This window comes from Vidua chalybeata, chromosome Z (genome assembly GCF_026979565.1).
Source record: "Vidua chalybeata isolate OUT-0048 chromosome Z, bVidCha1 merged haplotype, whole genome shotgun sequence".
In the NCBI taxonomy this organism is placed as follows: domain Eukaryota; kingdom Metazoa; phylum Chordata; class Aves; order Passeriformes; family Viduidae; genus Vidua; species Vidua chalybeata.
In genome coordinates, this window is record NC_071570.1 from 4,147,247 (window position 1) to 4,169,674 (window position 22,428).

Sequence of the window (22,428 nt, forward strand, 5' to 3'; positions counted from 1 at the left end):
GTTCTTTAAAATTTCATGGTTTTGCTAGCTTGATTTTAGGTGAACAGTTAAGAAATGCATTCACAGCCAAATTTTACACGGCAAGCCCATAAATCTCAGAGCTTCCTGTCCATGGTGTTGCCTTGGTTTTCTTGCAGGTTTGGAAACTGAAGCAGAAAAGATGCTGGTGATAATCAAAGGATAGAGAGCTGGTAGCAGTGTCAAAAGCTCAAAACACCTCTTCCCAGATTCACACAATCACATAAAACTTCCTCAGGAGTTTTTCAGTGATTACTATGTAAAATGAAAGTAACAGAAAGCATAAGAGTCAGTATTCTCCTCTGGAATAGCTCATTATTTCCCATTGTTTTTTCTCCAAATTACCTGCTGTTTTCTGGATCTAGAAAGTCTCTTCTTCCTGATTACCTTCAGCCTCTGAAGTATTTAGATGTTAAGATATTATATTTCTTTCCATGCCCTTAAAATGTTAAAGCTACTTTTAGAACTGTAGGATGTCTATTACAACAAGTCTAAAATTCCAGGGCCATCTTGGATGAGATTTTCAGATACCTGATCTAGTGGGAGGTGACCCTGCCTATGGCAGGGAGTTGGTCTTTGAAGTCCTTTTAAGCCAAATTTTTATTCAGACTCTATTAATATTGTTACCTTCATGATTATTTTCCCTGCATGGCCATATTCTAAATTACAACACAGAAGTTCTTCTCCATCCAGATCTCATTGTCCTCATTTCCAGGCTTTCTCAATGGTTTGATTTGTTTGTTGAGGAGCAGTTCATAATTACCAGGCTTTTAGATTTGGATGTGTTGAGGTGTGGATGCAGGGGAAATAAACTGAGGAGCCTCACCTTTCCCTGATCTTACAGAAACATTTTCATTACAGTAGCAAAGACATTAAGAACTCATGTTGGTGCAAGAGTTAATGTGGCAGGTTTGACTTGTGAAGTGACTTGTGAAGTGTTGCCTAATTAGCTGAGCGAAAAAACATCTGAGATATGACAAGTAAAATATGTTGAGTGCAAAGTCACCTCAGGAGTGAGGAATACTTTTCCACTCATATAATGCAGATCATGTGGTATTTAGCTCCACCGAGATAAATAATACCACTAAGAGAAATGTAAATTGAAATATATGAGTAGGAAATAAATTATAGAGGACAACATTCTGGGAATAATCAAGTGTTTTTGAGGAACTGAAATATTTGTTGAGATTTTAACAATATTCTGGAGTCAGTTTTCTGATTTAAGATGTATCTTCAGAAATGCTTTCTTCTTTGTTAGTCTACTTCCTTTAAATATTATTTGACCACTATGTTTATTAACAGAAAAAAATGTGTCAGATATTGAAGAATGAGAAAATTTCTGATAAAAATGCAGTATTTTAGATTTTATCTACATTTTCATTGAATAGGAAAGCCAGCATATTAAGCTACCTTAATAAATAGAAATGAAAAAATAATTATGAAAGTGATAAATAATTATCTATAAATCATGTTAATTTATAGTAGAAGGGTAAATATATGTAATTTATTATAAAATATATAACAGTAGTATTAGTAAATCAGTTTCATACTTACAAAAATGTTGATGTCATCAATTCAAACCAGTAAATTTTCCTTTATTTAGTACAGTTTCCTATCTCAAATTTCATCTAAACCAATTTTCTCACAGTGAAGTATTTCAATTTCAGTGGAAGTTATATCAGCAGCAGGAAACAAGATCATAACTTTAATCATCAACAACACTCATCACTCTCTACAACTGCCTTGAGTGGAGGTTGGAACCAGGTGGAGGTCAATATCTTCTCCCAGGTAACAAGAAGAAATGGACTGAAATTGTGCCAGAGAAGGTTTAGATGGAATATTAGGGAAAAATTTCTTTACTAAAATATTTGTAAAGCATTTGCATGGGCTGCCCAAGGCAGTGTTGGAGTCCTCATCCCTGAAGGACTTAAAAGCCATAAGGATGTGGCACTTGGGGACACGGGTTAGTGGTGCCTGGGCAGTGCTGGGTGAATGGTTGGGCTTGGAGGTCCTTTCCAACCTAAAGAATGCCCTGGTTCTATAAACTTTCAAAAAGACATCTGAGCGTTTGAGAGAGGCACAAAAGGTTATAGTTCAGATCACCATGGGCAGATAAGCACCTAAACCCTGTTTAGTCAAAGGGAATTAGCTGCCAACAATATTTGTGAATCTGGATGTTATCCTCAATTCACTATAACTGATACATTGAGAAAACCTGGCACTGGAAAGGAAAGAATGAATAAAAACCTCATCTCCGCTTCAACCCTGAATAAGATTTCTGTGAGGATTTAAATGGAAGAGTTGTGTCTTTCTCTTTGATGTGTCATCAATTTTCCAGACCATAGGTTTGATGTTCAGAAAAGTTGGTACCACTTTACAGAACAGCAGCTACTCTCTCCCACTCACAAGAAAATACAGCTGCTGTCACTGCCAATTCCTCACTGCTTGATGTATGGGGTGTAATTTCACGTGGAAGGTAGCACAGGAGCTAACCACTAGTTTGTGTTAGGAAACCTGCAAACAACCTCAATTTGCCACTACCTGAAACAGCAGCAAACCAAGCCTGAGAATCTCAAGTTATCATTACAGGGAAACATGTCAGCAGTTAAAAAAAGAATGAGAGAGAAATAAATGTCGTTGCTGAGAGGTTTTGTTTTGTTTGTTTTTTTTTTTTTTTTTGTTTTTTTTTGTTTTTTTTTTGTTTTTTTTTTTTGTTTGTTTTTTTTTTTTTTTTTTGTTTTTTGTTTTTTTTTTTGTTTTGTTTTCTTTTGTTTTTCCATTGAATGAAATGACTTTATCCTTTTTTTGAAAGTGATTTTTTCAGTGAAACCAGCTACTTGAGGCTGGTAGCAGCAAGCCAGAGCCCCCTTGTACGAAGAATGACCCTATATTTCTCTTGTTTGCTATATTCCCATTTTAAAAATGAGATTTATCCATTGACTTTAATTGAAATGTGTCTATCTGCAATGGTTCAAGATCAGTTCTATTCTTCTCTGAAATAATATGTGAAAATTGAGTCTTTCTAGCTTTATTTAATGTATTCTGCTTTAAAAATCACATTATCCTGGAGCCTGCTTTAAAACCTATTTAAGTCATTATATTTTGGATTGCTCACTAATGGAAGGCTTAAGTTGCCATTGGATTTGCTAACTGAAGAACAGTAGAAGACACATTAAGTTTTCTTTCTGATTTTAACTTGATGGAAGAAACACGGTGGGAAAATGCACTAATGGTAGCATTTACCAGCAGTAATTTCTGTTTATTAAGGCATCTTGTCAAGTCACATAAGCTAAGCAGGGTAAGGAATGTTCAGTATTTTTGTGGGAGAATTTCTGGGAAGGGATCAGGGATACACTATGGAGGAAATGGTTTGTAAGTGGTAGCAATCTACCTTATCATTACCATTAATTTGTATCACATTATGATGATGTCTCTTATGTGGGCAATAAATGCAACTCTCACCTACTTCCTTGTTTCCTTAACCACTAAATGGAATTTTCAACAGAAATTTTACAATGCAGTGTGTTCTGCCTCCTGACCTGGAACTGAGTCTGGGTGTAGGTATTAATGGTAGTTAAAAGTCTTCAGTGCAGCCATTTTTCAGTAGATTGTGCTGATTCAGAAGACATGGAACTTTTCTGCCATGAGAGCACTTTTCCTGGATGGTGTTTTCCTACAAGCTTCTCATGTCTAGGATGAATTTTTTTTGCACATTTTCTGAAGTTCATCCTTCAGTCCATGCTGGAAAACTGTAACCACTTCCTAGTATTTGTCATTTTTCTAATAATGACACCTTAAAGGAAAATAATGAAAATTCATGTCTCTACATCTAATAACTATAGACCAGGGTGAGAAAGACCAGGGTGAGAACTGCTCTCTGTTTTTTTTTATGTATTCATTCAAGATCATCCAAAACAAAAGATACTTTTCTACCACTTTTTTCCACTCACCTTCCTTCCTAATTATTTTTACTCTTAGGGAACACATTGTCTCAACATACATTTCTGCATTGAGTCCTTTATTTAATTCTGATGCAAGAGGAGTAATTAAAAACTGACTATTTTCCAAAGAAAGCATCTGTTATCACTAGCTCACCTCAACATATTTTGATTACAGTCTACTCTTATTTTACAGTGGTAAGGGTTACAGTGGATAAGAAAGAGTTCCCTGTTTCTGCTCCAGCTGCCTTAGTAACTTGATTTTCTGTTTAAAATTTGCATGGAGCTTTGTGCATTTAATTTTCATTGTAATAATATTAATTAAATTTAAAAGACTTTTGATTTTAAGACTATTCCTTTCTGATGCCTGATATTCTTTTCAGTGGACTTCAGCTTCTATAGATGAAAAAAACACCCACCAATTTATCAAAAAAAAAAAAAAAAAAAAAAAATCCAATGCTGTAGCAGCATCCCAGCCTATTCAGGAGATTGTGTTACAAAAAGATTCTGTACTTTTCTAGTACACCAGAATATGCTTAACACAGAAATAAAATTCCACTTACCTTCATTTCAGAGCTAATCCTCAATAAATAATACATTGTAACACCTAAAAAATTAATAATTGCAGCTCACAGATCTTGCAGCATTCACTCCTGAAACAAGTGGCAAAGCTTTTGGCCAAATCCTTAAAGGGTATGACAACGTAAAAATGGCTGTATTGGGCTGCAACAAAGGTGTCTTGAGACTGATCTCCTGTCAGTGCATCTAGTCTGTAGTGGTGTTTGGGGAAGAACAGAGTAAAAGACATTAAAACTTCTGCTTAGAAATCCTCACATCCTCTGGCACTATGAAGATCTCACCCCATTTTTGTGGGGTGAGATCTTTGAGTTTACTGCAACTCAAAGTTTTTGATTTAAGTATACACTTTGCCATTTACCATGTCATGGGGCAATCATACAAATATCTATAATCAATCTTAAAAATACCTTATTACTAGAAAATTTCCTCTGTATCTCTAGAAACCTGCCCTTTACTCTTTAAATTTCATGAAGTACAATAAAAAATACCCTGTATTAGACTTCATTCCTCCTCACACATCTTTTTGAGCCAAAGTAATGCTCCTCTGACCCCACCACTCCCTTTGTTTTGTTCAGGTGACTAAATCTGTCACTTATTCTAAAACATACTGTAATCCATATGCAGCATGTGTAGATAAAATAAATGCAAATAAAATAAAAAAAAATATCTTATGTACTCCAATCACATAGTCCTTTGGAAAACTGTCATCTAGCTGATGGAGACAAGTGTTCTTAGGAAATTGTAGGAAAACAAACTCAGAAATGCAACATATTTTGTTCAAAACCATAAAGGCTGCAGATGGGCTGGCTGTGACTTCATTAATTGTATATGAAACTCCCTCAGCTTCTTCCTCTAACCCTCCCAACCCAAGAAGATCATAAATCTAGGGCTATTAATTACTATTATTATTATTATTATTATTATTATTATTATTATTATTATTATTATTATTATGTTTTATGAAACAATGCTTTCCATATGAAATCTTCTTCCTGGAAAGCAAAAAGTTTCATAAAATTTCATAAAGTTTTTGAGATCTAAAGCATGTAATATTTAAGGAAACCAAAACTTCATTCTTTATTTCTGGAACTGATATTAGTTGTGTATCTGATTATAGATGCTATTCTTATTAAAATGTCATGCATTAAACTAACATTTTCCCTACTTGAAACTGATAATAGAGAGGGGAAATCTCTAAAAGAACCTAATAGTTCACTGATTCAATCCTTTTACTTAAAAAACTCTTTAATATCAAAGAGGTTTTTTTCCATTTTCCATGTCTGAATCTTGTTCCAGAAGATGCCTCATATGATGTCTAAAAATATTTTCTAGCCCATAACCTAAATTAGTTCATAGCTCATATTTCTCATTTGTTTCATAGCTAAATTTTTGTTTAATTTTAATACTTTTTGCTTTTCTCATTCTTTCTGACCTTGAGTCACAAAACTTGCAGAAACTGTACACAGATGAAATCTTTCTCAGATTGCATTTAGAGAATATTGAAATTTTTTTTTCTCCTCCTAATGTACTTCATAATTATTGGTGTCTCTAACAACTCAAAGTTACTGTGAGTGTTAATGCAATTCATAGAACTCATTAGATTCTTTATATTTATTTCTTCTCTTTCCATGACAATGTCTCTTCCTATGATACACTCTTTGTTTTTACACTGTACTTTCTTTGCCACCTTCTCTATTCTAAAAATATCTATGTGCTTTCTTCTTTTTTCATGAACATCATGAAGTAATGCTAAAATCCACTCACTATTATATTTTTTTAATGTCCATCTTCTATACGGGTCTCATTGAAACCTCAATATTTATAAAAAAAACACAAGTTAAAGATCCACTGGAAGGATGGATCTAAATTAAAATGATGTGAATCAACCCTATGGAATCGCTGGTCTCTGAGATGCAAATATTGTGATAATTTTGTTAGAGTGCTTAAAGTGTAGGATTTTGTAATGAGGGTAAAGATTCTGTTGGAAACAGATTTATTATACCATCACACCATCACCCAGGAGAGAGTCAGTATGTGGAAGGTCTTGGGTGACTAAAGAGGGACAGGAAGGATGAGATATTCACATCAGGGATACTATTAGCATAACAAATATTGTGTAAGCTTGCAATGTACTCTCCAACCTTGAAAAACAGATGTAGGACTGGTTTCAAAGTTTTTGGTATAAATGAAATTTAGAACAAATTATGAGAAGAGTGGGATTCTATTCTATCTGCTTTCACAGCTGTAGGAGTATCCAAACATTTTTCCTATTGACTTGTGAGCCCACTCACATCTATATGCTTTTAAGATTAATACTTTCTTTAGATGAATTTTATTACTGCTGTACTGGTTGAAAGGATGTTTCAGAATAAATATGTGACCTCAGCCTTTTTCTAAGCACAGCCATTTTCTACTCAGTGGACAATAAAATAGTTTTAAGGGGGATTTAGAATTATATTGAAAATAGAAGACAGAACAAAGTTTATTATTTCAAGAAAACATATATATTTCTATGCCAGCATAAGTATAATGTACAGCCTTTTAGATAGTTAATAAACATTGTATGAGCATGTTTGGGAAAAAAAAATCTGAAGGATTTGATCTGAAGGATCTGAACCCCTTTCTTGTTTTAAAAAGACAAGAAAGCTTTAAAGTTGCATAGTTACTGATGCATGTCAGGCTTACATTTGCTCAGCTGGGGCAACCTGCATTTGCTTAGCCACAGATGGATATAAAGAAGATGCTATTCATCTGAAACAATGATCCTTTTACTTATCATAGCTTCCGTGTGATGTACATGTCCCATTTAAATGAAATGATCTTCATGGTGTCATAAAATATTCATTAAAAATTTTCAGACAACTTGCAATTCAAAATGTTTCACAATATCTGCTAAGGATTAAAAGGGTTTTGCTTGGTTTGATTTGTTTTTTTAACCATTTCTTAACTGAAATTGTTTTTACATGTGTACATATTTAAGAATCAGTCTTATGAATTTATTCTATTTTCAAATCCTGCTTTATAGCCACATTTCTTGCTTTGTGTGTGGCATAAATCAGCCAAGTGAACCTAATTTATAGACCTGTAAAAATTTGGTGTAGTATAATTTGGATTTCCAAAGGGAAAAATTCACACAACGTTCAATGACAGCTTGAATTTGTTAGGTGTGAGTGTTAATTTATATGGAAAAAAAAAAGGGAATGGATGAGGAAAACCATGGAACCAAGGAGAATATTTTCAACACGCAGCATGAAATACCAATACCATTTTTCTGTTAGCTTTCAAAATTAATTCACTTTGGAAAATGACTTTGGAGCCGATGTTAGTAGCAATGAAGAAGCCAGCATATTCCAGATGAGGCAGGTGTCCTGCTGAGGAGCCCAGATAGGGCAGGTCTAATTCCCGAGGCTCCAGCTGAGCTTCATGGCTTCATGCCAGTGGTGATTGAAGGTCCTTTTCCTCTGGGAAGCACTCCACCAATCTTCAGCCATCATTCAGAACTAATTTTTGCATGTCCAGCAGCCAAGTCTCTGGAATGCCTGGTAAAACTGGACAAAGCTGTTGTTACACATCAGATGTTTGGAGACTTCTTTGTCTTTCATCCTCCTGGTATAAGGAACTTATTTTTTTGTGACGACAAATCAGTTATTCCTTTCCCATAGACAAAGTGACCATCTATGCCTGCTCTGAAAATACCTTCTGAAGTTTGGTATAGAAGAAAATGCAAATTTTTATCTTAAGGAACACACAGAGGAAGATGGGTTGCAATTCCCACTACCTATACATCAATTCCTTATCTTCCATTGTACTTCAGTGATTAAAAATATCAGTATACCTCAATTGCTTCTGTACCTTCTACCTGGGAGAAAGTGCTAAATCCCTGGGTGAGAGGTGACAAAGACTAAAGAGGCCAAAGAAGTTCCTTCCTCAGGTGATTAGGAGGTATCTGTGACAAAGGGCTGTCAGGGAAGAAACTGTGGGACAAAATGAATAAAGAAGGCAGATTTTATTCATCATTTTTCCAAGGAGATGAATGTAAGGTGTTCTCATTTCATTACTTTGAGTGCTTGTTTTGACACCTTTCTCAAATTCTGTACCTCTCCAGATTAATTTTATATACAATCATAGAAACATAGAACCATTCAGATTGGAAAAGATCTCTGAGATCCTCAAGTCCAGACATTAGCCCAGCACGGTAAAGGTCTCTACTAAATCATGTCCTCACGTTCACATTCCTTTGGAACTCTTCCATTTTTTCATGCCACAATAGAAAATTTGATATTTAATACAACATGTTTCTTTCAGTCATGATTATTTCAGCCCTCTTGAATCCTGTGAATTTGATGAGGATATAAATGATGTATTGACTCATGGCTGTCTCAGGCGAGAGGAAAAATATTTACCATGAGTTCTGCCTGTCCTCTGAGAATTTTTGTTGCAATTATAACTGCAAATTTTGTGACGCAGGCGTAGCTCCAGAAGGAAACAGAATGAGATCAGATGCAGAATAGTTTGGGGTGTTTTTTAAAGAAAAAAAAAAAAAAAAGCTTGGCAAGAAAAAGTAGCAGGTAGAGAAGCAAATTGAATTAATTTGTGGTACAGGGCCTCAGAAAGCTGGAAATGTGTAGGCATAAACCATATGAACACCATCTCTGCTAGCTGTCTCAGCTCCTAGGAGCAAACTAGGCAGATAACATCAGGCATGAATTTGTTCTTCATAAACCACTAACAGCAATCAGAAGGGAGGTGGCTAAAAATCTGTCACAATTAAAACAAAAAAAAAACCAAAAAAAACAACAACAAAAAAAAAAAACACCAAAAAAACCCCAAAAAAACCCCAAAAAAACCAAAAAAAAAAAAAAAAAAAAAAAAAAAAAAAAAAAAAAAAAAACAGGTGAATCTCCTGGAAGCAAAAGTGTCAAACATGTATAGTGCTTAAAATAATGCATCTGAAAACAGATAATACAGAAGACATGACTGTGGCTGTACATAGATTTATTGCTCCATAATATATATGGACTGAATGAGCTTTTTCTTACACAGTTACCCTCTCTGGGTATCTATGAATTTATAATGCTGCTTCTTAGCATTTATATTTGTCTACACTAAAGATGTAATAATTTATTAACATGCTAATAAATGTTTAATACTTCTTCTCTTTATAATTTTAAAAAACTGTTTCCCTACCCTCTGTTTCTTGAAAATATGAGAAAGACAAGCATGAAAATAAAACAATGCTGTTTGGAAAGTCAATGAATTTATATACAGACTTTTACAATGGCTCACATCTTGCTCATAACCTCTGTCGTGCATGCTGTTGAAAGTAGCTGAGATGTTCAAGACATGAGGCAAAAATCTCATGTCGGATTTCATGTGTTGTGACTGATATTTATGTTTCAAGTGGGCTACTTTTTTAAACAACTATCTATATAGTAGGTGTAGGTGGATTTTAACGCCAGAAAAAAAAAATGAAAAGAAAATGGTTTAAAAATCAAGCAGTATTGACCCTATTTTTTCCCTTCTATTTAATTAGAATTCATATATTTAACTTTTGAAAGGCTTTTATTTACAACTGTCCTTGTTTGGGAGATACATTTTTTTTTTAATTATTTGAAATTCAAACTTATGAGGAAAAAACAACAAAGCAAATGTAACTTCCCAAGTTCTTCTAAATGCTGATGGTGTTACTGTAGTCACTGAATACTCAAGTTTACCTTCATGGTTTTTCAAGGCCAATGAACTTCAGATGTCACGTTGGACAGGATATGAAAGTTTATGTCTTCCTACATAAATTGGAATTCTACTTCCAGCTTGCCACCTGTTCCAAATGTCAGAATGCAGTTTTCCTGAAGTCTCATGTAACTTTCCTAAAATTTCTGAAAGCAGTTAGTAGTCAGTCATAAAACAGTGTCTTCAGAAGAAAGGTTCTCTGGGTGGTTAAGAGAAGCCTTCATCTGTTGCATCAGGTTTGATGAATTAGGTATCACTAAATACACCAGAAATCAAATTAGGCACTCCAGTTAGTGGCATTTTGTAGCACTGTGAAAACCTTTATGAATCAGTCTTGTAAGTCACGTTTTATGTTTTTTGCCATGGCAATTTTCATCTGTATGCAGTATCAGATTAACAGTATTTACCAAGTGTTAAAAGCATGTAAGATCTTAACACAGGAGTGGTACAATGAAGTTTGGAAATTAAGACAATTAAAGAGATTTAATTCATATTTTTCTTCATTTATCAGTTCTGAGTTATCAATGCAGAGCCAATGCATCGTTGCAGAAGTAGACATAGAACAAAATTGCACTCACAGTCTGAGCTGATACTTGAATGAGTGAGTTATCCATGTGTTCTTCTGGCTGTTTCTATTATATAATTGATATAATTATTTTTTCTTCCCTTTCTCTTTTTCCTCTGCAGCAATGACAATGCAGTTCATTAGCCATCGGTTCCCTGACTACCATGACCCAACCATAGGTGAGTACAGGCTTTTCTCCCCTTCATCCCTTTCAGTTTCTCTGCCTGTGTGAGACTGTAAGACAGTGAGAAGCTGCCTCTAAAAGGACCTTAGATAGAAGCAAGATTTGCAGACTTTGGATTGCAGCTTAATTTTGTGATTGCAATTGAGTTGTGTCATGGTCTTACCATAGATATTTCTTCCTGTTGTTCTTTATACAAAATCTCTTTCAAAAACACGGTTCTGCATTCATGCATTGTAACTATTAATGTAATGCATTTATAACAGATTATGAAACAAAATTGTTAAAGAATTTTAAACTCAACTCCAGTCTGGAGTGGGGTTTGTTTGTCTGTTTTTTTAAATTTCTGTTATTTTAGTGCTATTTCCCAGTATTAAAGTCTTAGCTGACCTTCTCTAGGAACATCAAATGGCTGCTTAATTTAACAGAGTTGTGCTCTGGGATTACACACACTACTAACTTCGTTGGGTTTACCTACTTTATAAATTTGTGAATATAGAAATTCACACATATCTACTTTATGCTTTATGGCAATACATGTTTTTATCTGAAATAAACTTTAAATGCTGTGTGACTGTCAGAACTGCAGGTTTATTCATTTAAGAGTGCCTTTATTACTTAGTTTTATTTATACTTGCATTTATACACACTATCCATGTGGAATATTTATTTATAATAAGTAAAAGATGGCAGAATCTGGGTCCAATAAGTGGAGAAGACACTAAAACCATTCACATTTACAAAAATTTCATTGAGGGAAAAAAGAGAAATCAATTCATCTCAGACAAAAAAAAAATATTTTCTTTGAAATTTTCAAGTATTGCATACTCACCTTTAACTTCTGAAAAATTACTATATCACTAGATAGAGCACACAAGGGCAGTTTTCTTTATATTTTTTATTTCTATAGTATTCCACATTTTCTGGATTTTAAGTCTTGGTAAATGGTCGTGACTTTAATAATGAAAAAATGCAAAAACTCTTCATGTCACTAGTAATTTCATAGCTGTTAAAAAAAATTGCAAAACACCAATGGGATGTGTCATCTCTAAAGAAGGCAAAACTACTGTGGAATTGTTACAAATTCATTTGCTTCTCTCAGGGAAAAAAAATGAAACCATTAAATCTAATTGGAAAAGAGGTACATTATTAGTTATCGACATCACTAAGTTATGTACATACATCCATCCCTATTATTAGCTATCCACCTGCCATCAGTATTTATTCCTATATTGTATCTCATCATAATCTTAGATTATTAGTCTCTAGACACCACCACAATATGAATAATAGATAATCATAAAGAGAAGGAAAGCTTGTGGTGCATTCTAAGTACATACTGCAGGAATGCCTTGAGGACTTGATCAGGATGAAGGTCTCCTTGAATGAGAAAGTGTTTCTACTCAGTAAAACCAACACTAAAGAAGAGGAGAGTGGGTAAAGTGAACAGGGAATTATTGAATTCCATCTCACCCAGCTGGCTAGACACAAAACTAGAAGTACAAGTTTTTTCTCTCCAGCACTACTCTTACTCAGAACATGATGAGGACATCCTGAAAAAGTCTTATTATTTGGCATCTAAAACACATACTAAACAGAAGAGAATGATCTTGGGCTAAGTATGCATGTTTTTTCTTAGGCAAATTTGTGGTACGACCCGTTAATATTGTACATAAAACCAAAAAAAACAAGTAGAAGGAATCACTTGCTGTCACATCTCTAAGAACGAACACATAATTTTCAAATGACAGCCCATTGAAAAAATTTATACTGTTGAGACTGTTTTTACTACTTTTAAGCTACTGGTCTCAATTCACAGAATTAGTCTCATGTTTGGTTGTACATCCACTGGAATGATATTTTTACTAAAGAAAATAAGGGGATCCAAAATGAGCACTTCCAGGGCCAAGACTATGCTGATGCCAGGAAAAAAGGTTATTCCTCTAAAGTCATGAAGAGATAGACACAGATGCTTTGTGTCATGGGGAAGTCATCATCTAAGATCAGAGCAGTGATGTCTCTAGCCAGAGTTTTGTTTCTCACTGCAACCCAGCAGCAGATGATGCAGAAATTACAAAACAAGCCACACATGAAATCTACATTCAGGCTGGCTGAGTGACAAAGCAGAAAATTAAATACAGCTTTTCTTCTCTCTCTGAGATCCCTGATTTCTCTGGATATCAATTTATTGCCTTTCCCTTGTACCATACATTTCAGGCCCCTTCCATTTCTCAGCAATTTTTATCTTGTTTATGGAACCTATGTGCTGCCCTGAACTGTTATGGACACCTGACCTCACTTTTTTTGGGTACTTCTTTGGAAATGTCTAGCTCTGTGTACCTGCAGTTTTATTTCTCTGGGCATTTTTAAGGAACAGAGGTTTCTGTGGAGGTCACTGAATGGGTGATCTTGCCCAGAAAAAAAAAAAAAAACAAAACTCTATGATGTGTTTAAATGATAATCCAGAGATTTCCAGTGTTAACCAAACTATTGAGACTACAGGTCTCCAGCTGAGCATTAAGATAAGGTGGATTGTCTCACTTGCTTGACATGAACATAAGAATCTAATAAATACCCACCTAATTTTTTTCTGATGTTCTTGCACTACCTATTACATCCTCTTTATTTTCTGTGGTATGAAATTGTGGTGGCAGTGACCATGATTCTCAACTGTGCAAGTTTAGCCAAGATTTAAAGAGGTAGTGCTGATAGAATTGATGCTGTCCCTCCTTGCACTTGATGGGACTTTTTCTAATTAATTCTCCTAAAGCAAATAGATGGTAGTGAAATAGAGGGACCACTGTAAACAGCATCATTGTCCTTGAAATCCCAGAAGTCTATCACTTTCAGTTTTAAAAGCAAGTTGTTGATGACCCCAGGCTACCAAAATATTGATAATCACTTTGTAATTTTTAACTTTTCATTGTCCACTTTAAGCATTAGCATGAAAGTGGAATAATAATTTCAGCTGTTTTTCATTTCTGTGGATTCCTGTGAAATAGTTTGTTAGACATGCATACATTTCAAACGTGTTAATTTTGATCTTGAAAGGGCTATGCAAATAGGTTTAGAATTATTTACATGTCTTTTCTCTCTATATTTATGATTTATGAAAGGAATACCTAGACTTTTGAAGAATTTAATGGATGTTGTGTGTATACACATAAATACAGAAATAGATGTGTCAGTATTCATTTAAAATATAGAGTAAACATTGATTAAAAAGTTGAATGCTACCTGGATTGCTAATTTTAATGCTGTCACTTTGAGTTTAATGCCACTTCAAGATCAAATGGGTATCATGGACATATTTTAGGTTTGCTACAAGCATTGCAGTTCAAAATTTTGAGACAGAAACATACTACTTTTGTAAGTAAAGGGTGAGCAGAAGGGTAAAATTAGTATTAGACTGTACGTAAAAAAAAATCAGAGCTTAGCACTTTGTGAAAATAGAATTATTTTAGCACACATTTAATATTTAATTCTAGTCAACAATGGGCATTAATTCCAAATGGCAATGGATGTGATCATTTTCTGGAACAAATGGCTAAGAGCAATTTGCAGTCTGCACAGGCTTTGGCAACATCATGGAGAGTTAATGCAAGTGGAGTGTCAGGAAAGGAAACACGACATAGAGCAGCAAACTGGACAGGCTCCAAGATGCTCATTAACCATGTGACTAATCTTAAAATGAATACATAATGCAAACGAGATGCGAGAGCAGCTTCCTGTTTTGGTGAGATATCACTGCATGAGATTGTGTCAAATGAGCAGTTGAGGGCGTTAAGGCTGTGTCAGTGTCAAACGCTAATTGAAATGGGTGTGGGATGGAAAGCACTCTAGCATTTAGCACATGAATTTCCATGAGGTTCCCTAACGAAGTGGTGCATTCACCAGTGCATCAAATAAAATGCATTTACTCATCTTTAATAAGATGTTGGAAGTGCGGGGGTGAATTTCAGACAAAAAATATGTAAAATATAGCTGGAAGTATTCTAGGTTTATATAATGCGTACCAAAAAATGTCTGTGATATAAAGATTGTATCTCTTTTGAAGGTACAATAATGAAAAAGTATAAAGCAAGGGAAATAACAAACTCATTAAAAATTAAAGAAGACAAAGGTGGGACACATCTGCTAGATCTAGGGAGAGGCATCTTGACACAAAAGTTCCACTCACATTTCTGTTCAGGGTACAAAAAGTTTCTAGAACATTTCTGCTCTTATGTAAAACTTGAATGCATGTGTAGGCCATCCCTAAATTAATTCTCATTCTCGTTTTTTATACAGAAAGTAAATATTTAGATTGGACTGAGCATGTCATAACTGGATTTGAGCCACAAAATTGTTTGTTTTCTTTTTTTTTCCTTTTTTTTCTTCTTTCATTCATCATTCTCCATATATTTATTTGCCTTATCTGAGATGGCATAAAAAAATAATATAAAATGATCAATTTATCTCCAAGGACTGTCTCCCAAGGGTATTCACACTGATTATGTAGATGTAGCAATATTGCCTCTATTTTCCATAGTCATCATTGTTCAAAACAAGAAATGAAGAATGTACAAAATACTGGTGCATTATTTTTAACCATATTCTTAAATTTGTGTTTTTATTTTTCATTTTGCTGTCTGCTGGCATTATTTGCATTATTAAGAGATTAATAATCACTTTTGGTGTAAAGCATTTTGACTTAGGTATATAAAAAAGAGTAGAGATTATGGATACTCTGTTTGACTAAGGCTCACATTTACACATCCAAATTATAAATTCTGCACATGAATCATGTATCTTTCTTCCAATTATGTGAAATTCAGGGAGATTTAGGACTGGAGATTCAGTTCTTTGCTCAGTTCCTTTATCACAGTTTGTGGGAGCCATTTGTGTTCCTCTGGAGCATGTCCTGAGAAGGGAGCAGAGATGGGGAAGGGTCTGGAGCACAACTCTGATGAAAAGTGACCAAGGGAGATGTGGGGGCTCAGCCTGGAGAAAAGGAGGCTTAGTGGGGACCTTCTGGCTCTGCACAACTCCCCAACAGGAGGGGACAGCCAGTGGGAGGGTTGGGCTCTGCTCCCAGGGAACAGGGATGGGACAAAAGGAAATGGCCCTAACTTGCTCCAGAGAATGTTTACATTGGATATTTTTTTTTATCCCTGAAAGGTTATTAAGCAGTGGCATAAGCTGTCAGGGCAGTGGTGGAGTCACGAGTCCCCACCCCTAGAGGGATTTAAAATCCCTGTAGGTGTGGCATCTGGGGGCATGGGTTAGTGGTGGGGTTGACAGTGCTGGGTTAACAGTTGCACTCAGTGATCTCAAGGCTCTTTTCCAATCTAAAGTGTTTTTTTTAATGAAGGATTCTGCCCTGCAGTCCTGCTTTGGTTCAGGATCTGGGCCCAGAAGGCTGTAGATCTTCCAGAGGTCGTGTGTGGCTGATATCTGCCCCGCTGTGAGTGTGACACAGGATCTATGGGTCACCAGAGCCCTTCCAGTCCAGTGAATGAAAACCAGAAAATATTCCCAACAGCATATCAAACATCAAGACTCCAGTATGGGCAACTAGATAGCGTCCACTCTTCAGAGTAAGGAGATTTTAGCTACCTACCTCGCATACAGAAAAATAGTTTGTAGGTTTCTAAATCTAGATGCCTGAAGATGAATTGTGGTGCACTCTCTGACAGCTTGTCAGAGCGAGGACCTTCACAAATGACTGTGACACCTCAGAGTGTCTGGTTAGAGGAAAATGGAGAGTGAGACTTGCTGTGCACCATCCTTGCTAAGGTGGCAAAAGAAAGGAGAACATTGTCATGTGTCTGGCAGTGTAGGTTCTTCCATAGTTAGAGAAAAATAAGCCACGCATAGAAAATTAGGGAGTAGCATCAAGAAATTAAGAATGGAAAAAGTGCCCAAACTGCTCTGTTGGTTTAGATTTCAAGGAGGCACTTCTGCTTAGTGTTACTGTTTCATCCTAGTATGAAAGGAAATACAAATTATTTGTAAGTACAGAGAGGGGAGACTGGAAAAGCACAGCATATTTTTATCTCTGATGGAAACAATTTGACTTGAAAACCAAAAATAATCCTGTTTCTCTTTGAGACATTTCTTTTTAAAAGGCAGTATTTTCTCTCTAAAGTACACATTAATGATAGTGGGATAATTTCTCAACATTTCAGTATGGGATATGTTTGTCTTAGATGAAGTCTCAGATCATGATGAAATTTGATTCTTTCTGTTGAGAACTTCAGTATTTTTCTTGTTAAAGGACTAGTCTGGTCCTATTCTAAACATGCTGTGTTACTCAGTTACATGACTTCCTGCTCTAATGTTAAACTTTCTTTCTTTGAACTTTGCTTTCATAAGGCATCTGTTCAGTCCTAAATTGTTTTCAGACTTCACACAACAAATTATCAAGAAAGAAGTTGTGCTTTTTCTGTCTATACTCAAGGGGAATCACCCCTAAACTCCTGGTCATAATTTTATTGTCCAACATTCAGGTTTTCTTACACAAACAACTCATGGAATTATTTTTAGGGCTGTTTACATCAGGTGATGGTGCTTTTTCAATTAACATTTTCAAACACCAGGGAAATGTCGCTTAATCTAATAATTTTCTTTTAGTAACATCTCTGATACAAACAATCTCAGAGAAGCAAATTTTTTAAAATTCTGTTCTACACAAAACAGTCAATTATTTTCTTCATAGCAGCTTTGTACAGGGCAAAAGACCTCCAATTCAGCAATTTCAACCAAAACCAGTTTTGGTTTGACTCCACCAAAAAACCTTTGCTTCCCCTGTTTTGATCCACCAAGTCTCTGATTGATAAATCTAGTAGAAGCAGAAAAAGAGCTTAAACGGTTCTGCTGACAGAAGAGGATATTCTCAGAACTGAGCTCTTCAGTCCTCCTCTCAGGCCTACAATTATACCCTAATTTTAACCCAAAAAAGATAACTGGGGCAATATCTCCTTCTTAGGTTCTTCTCTGATCTCCTGTAGTAGAGTTTCACAGGCACATTTTCACTGGGTTGAGCTCCACATGTGATCTGTGGAATTCAGCTCTGAACCTTTAGATCCTGACTGATTTTGGCAGCAAAAAAAGGTCTGCATCTGGATGGTGACATCAGAGACAGGAGAATTTATATGTTTACCCAGAGCTACTATCCACAGTGAAGCCACGCACCTATTGTAGTTTCTAATTAGCAGTATAAATATGCAAAGTGATAGAGCACGATTTTGCCACCCTAACTTCTGCATTTCACGTTAGTTAGATGAATAATTCCTTAAAATATGAAATACAATAAAGAAAGCCTAGGTTCTTGGGGCTAAATTGGGGTGGAGTGTCATGTTAAGTGGCTGCTGTGGATGTCCAGTGTCCTGGGAATTATATGGCTGAAGATGGAGTGAAAACCAAACTCACTCTGTGGCCTTAGCCTGGTGGTTCTGCCATGGGTGTGACAATCCTCATTTGGTGATTGCAATTGCCATTAGGGTCATGAACTTAGAAGGACCTGAAGCAGGACTTGCAGCCCATGAACAGGGAAAACTTGCTTACCTGTATCCTGTATATTGTGATTAGCAAAATTATTCCATAAATTATTTTTGAAATTGAAAGAGACACCCATGCCACGGTTTTCTAGAGGCGGATGATTTATCGCGCTCAATTCAAAATTCTTCATCACAGGACAAATATTTCCATTAACCTTTCTTTCATGGAAGCCAGCAGCCATCTACACCTTACTAAATCCAAGGCACCATCCATGCTAATAACCATGCAGATGTAGCCAACTTGCTAATTACATCTCCCGAAATGACAAGAAGTGAATTCGTAGCCCTCAGATTCTCCCATCCAGTAGCGCAAGCACGGACTTGAAAGAGTGGTGAAATTGCTGCCTGCTATTCTTGTTCCCCAAGATAAGGGTACTTGGATTCCTGTTAATTATCATGTTTTGATTAAACAGGAGTACTTTGTTCACTTTGTTCATGTACGCCTTTGAACGAAATGAAATTTTTCTGGAAGCAGAGAAAGCAATTATATGCTTTTATTAAATATTAGTAGCATTATCTACATTGCAAGCAGTTCCTAACAGCAAGTGCAATGGTTTGCCTGAGTTACCTTTAACCTTAAGCTGCAAAATTGCTAACTTTTACAGAGAAATTATAATTTCTCTGCGAAAGCTAGATCTGAGAAAAATAGCTTTATTCACTTGGGTGAGGGACACTTAACAATTAAAATTTAGCCTGTTTGGAGGATTACACTGCAAGTTCTGATGAAGACCTGAGCGAGTTTTCTGGGCAACAAACTTTGTCCTATACAATGATTAACAAAAAATTAGTCACATATGTGCATATTTGCAGATTAAAATCATAAATGGTGGCTTTGTTGATTACAGTATTTGCATCATAACTGAAAGCTGCTTCACCAGACCAAACTATTCAGATCAACTGTGTCAGTCTTTCAGTAAAATCCATGCTGGATCCTAGCAGAAAGTTATCATTAAAAGGAGATTACTCAACCCAGAAGAATTCGATGTTTCACAATAGGAAAGATTGGAATGAGCTCCTCCAACCATGTGTTTGGGAAAATGAAGGAAGAAGGGTTTTAAAATAAATTTGATCTTGACCAGAACTTGTAACCACTCTGTGGCCTTGTGAAAAAGCATTTTGCTTTAATTAATAATAATTTTATTTTGGAGGGGGAAATGCTTATCTGCAACTAGAAAATAAAATGTTGCAAACGGTAAAAAATTAATACATGGTATAGTATTATAAAAATACTCACTGTTTCTGTAGAAGGATATATTTGCATTGGTGTTTCTTGTGCTTAATTTTCAATCTGCCAATGGGCCTAATATTTTTCTCAGGAGTGGATAAAGTCACATATACTGTTATGCTCACATATTCTGCTGTAATTTATAAACTTTGGGCTCTGATGACAGAGATCTGACTGGATGCAAGGTGGTGCAAGACCAGAAAAGATAGCAAGACGTTTGCCTTGCTGACTACCAAGGTTTATATTTTTACCTCCTTTGTCTGGAAATAGGTATCTTACCTTGAATTTTCTATTGTACATTGTGCTTTGTGTTCTTGTAGATTACTCCATATAGAAGAAATTCTCTCCCATGCAAAACTGTTCAGCACAATAATTCTTAATTTTAGCTGTTCTTGAAAGCTGGGCAGGCCATTGCCTCCATTTCCAACTGTTTTGTTAATAAACTTCATGATCATGAGAACCCAAAGAGAGAAGAGAAACTAAATTTAACTGGCTCAGAGTTCAATTCCCTCAGATTTCTGATCACACAAAACACTTTAGAGCACAGATAATGTTGTTGATTTTTTTTTTTTTTTTTTTTTTTTTTTAACCTACCATAGACTAAGTGAGATTAAGCTGCTTTTGCTTCCAGTGCTTTTCAGCAAAGAATGAAAGGGCACCACAGTAATGAAACAACAAGCTGACATTCAAGAAGAGGTTCTTGTACACATCTATACGTAAAACTGAAAAAGAAACAAAACAGAAGATGGAATGCGCAATGGATAACCCATTTCCCAATTTAAAAGGCACTGAGTGCATTTCAGGTCACCAAGAAAACTGGCATCTACTTAGCCAAAACTGAAAATCAATCAGGCTGCTTCAGCAGCTCAGTGTTATCAGTCCTGCCCCTACAGAGCACAGATCTGAAACATTAGGCAGCCCAACAAGAGGGAGAAAGTTAATTTGAGAGCAGCTGTTTTAAGACAGATACATAATGGCATTAGGAGAGGAGCACTGTGGTGAGGTGAGAGCTGAACAGAAATGCACATTAGGCTGAGGAAGCTTTTAGGTGAATTATTGAAAGCAGACGCAGCCAAAGCCTGAGGTAATGGAGTCAGAAAAGAGTATGATGAAGGTGGATGCTAAAAACTAGTAATAATACATCGTGAGGCTGCATGAGACTTATTGGGCCTAAACTGAAATTTTTATTCTGCTACAACAGTTCTGGATGTTCATCAGGTTGCTAGAGGTGGTTTACTTCAAGGGAAGTAAACATCCCTGGAATTATTCAAGGGCAGGTTGGGCAGGGCTTTGAGCAACTTTAGTCTATGGAAGGTGTCCCTTCCCATGGCAGGGGAGTTGGAATGAGATTGTTTTAGGTCTCTCCCAATTCTAACAATTCTGTGATTCCATGGTTCTATGCACTGTGCCCTTCTAAGCATTTTGACACCACTTTTCATTGATTAGGATTAAATGAAGAGGATTTGTTTGAGGATCTGGACATACTCTAGTTGTGTTTCCGCTTTCCATTGAAGATATAGCAGTTCTTATATTAGGAGGACAAAATCAGCTACGAGATGTTTTGCTCTTTTGTTTTCAAACATAGATAATAGAATCATTACTTTTTTTGTTTAATTGTATTTATTTGCATCTTCACTCCTTGAAATTATGATTTATCTTATGAACTGCAAAATCACAAAATAATTTTCATTGGAAGGGACTTTAAATATCATTCATTCCAGCTGCACTGTCATGGGTAGAGACATGGGAAGGTGTAGGAACACCTTCCACTGGACCAGGTTTCTCCAAACCCTATTCAACCTGGCCTTGAACATTCCCAGAGATGGGGCAGCCACAGCTCCTCTAGGGAACTTGTGCCATTGAGAACTCAGGGATAATATTTATGTGCCATTGAAGGAACAGAAACCTCTAAAACAGAATGCAGCAATTAGTTAAAAGCATATTATGACACTGAACAAAGGCTAAGTAAAGGAAACACTGTGTTTTCAATTGAAACTAGGGAGAGGTGGAATCTACAGCAGTGATATGCATTTGAATTTAGCAAGGCCATTTGAAAACATTACAGAAGATTTTCTGAAGATGTACATGACCAAAGCTTTGGTTCAGTATCTTATCTATGAATATTTTTATGGCAATTTGAATGCTAAAATGAAAACAGAGATATAGAGATTTCTGTATTTATTATCATGCAACTGAATGCACAGTGAATAAATGAATGAATTTCTTTTACTATAAGCACTTAACATGAATAATGTTTTATTTTTTCTCAGATTATTTTAATTTTCTCAGGGCCTACACTATAGGTTTTTTATAGGCTAGCTGGGAAGTAATATCTACATTAAATGCTGCATTACTTACCTACGTCTCTTTCATAGAAACAGCTGAGATGTTCAGAATATGTGGATACTGAAGGAAGTGTTTCTAGCTGTGGATTTAGAAAGGAAGAGGTATTTTTTTCTCTCTTCTGCAAACCATCATCAAGATTCTTCTGCCTGGAATAATACTGTCTGTTACCATCACTTTCGTAGGCTGGTAACAGGCAACGTGTGCTGTTAATATGAAACTGAGTGAAACCTGAAGGATCTGACAAAGACATGACAACGCTAAAAAAATGACAAATGGCAAATACAGCTCATGTCTCATAATGATGA

The 22,428-nt window shown here is 35.7% G+C and overlaps 1 protein-coding gene across 1 annotated transcript in view; it reads left to right on the forward strand.

Annotated features, from left to right (window-relative positions):
• Positions 1 to 22,428, forward strand: part of RIT2 (Ras like without CAAX 2) — a 171,052-nt gene that overhangs the window by 38,955 nt on the left and 109,669 nt on the right. Inside the window, exon 3 of the mRNA XM_053931703.1 lies at positions 10,953 to 11,009. Within this exon, the coding sequence (XP_053787678.1) occupies positions 10,953 to 11,009 (57 nt within the window). The remainder of the gene's footprint in view (positions 1 to 10,952; positions 11,010 to 22,428) is intronic.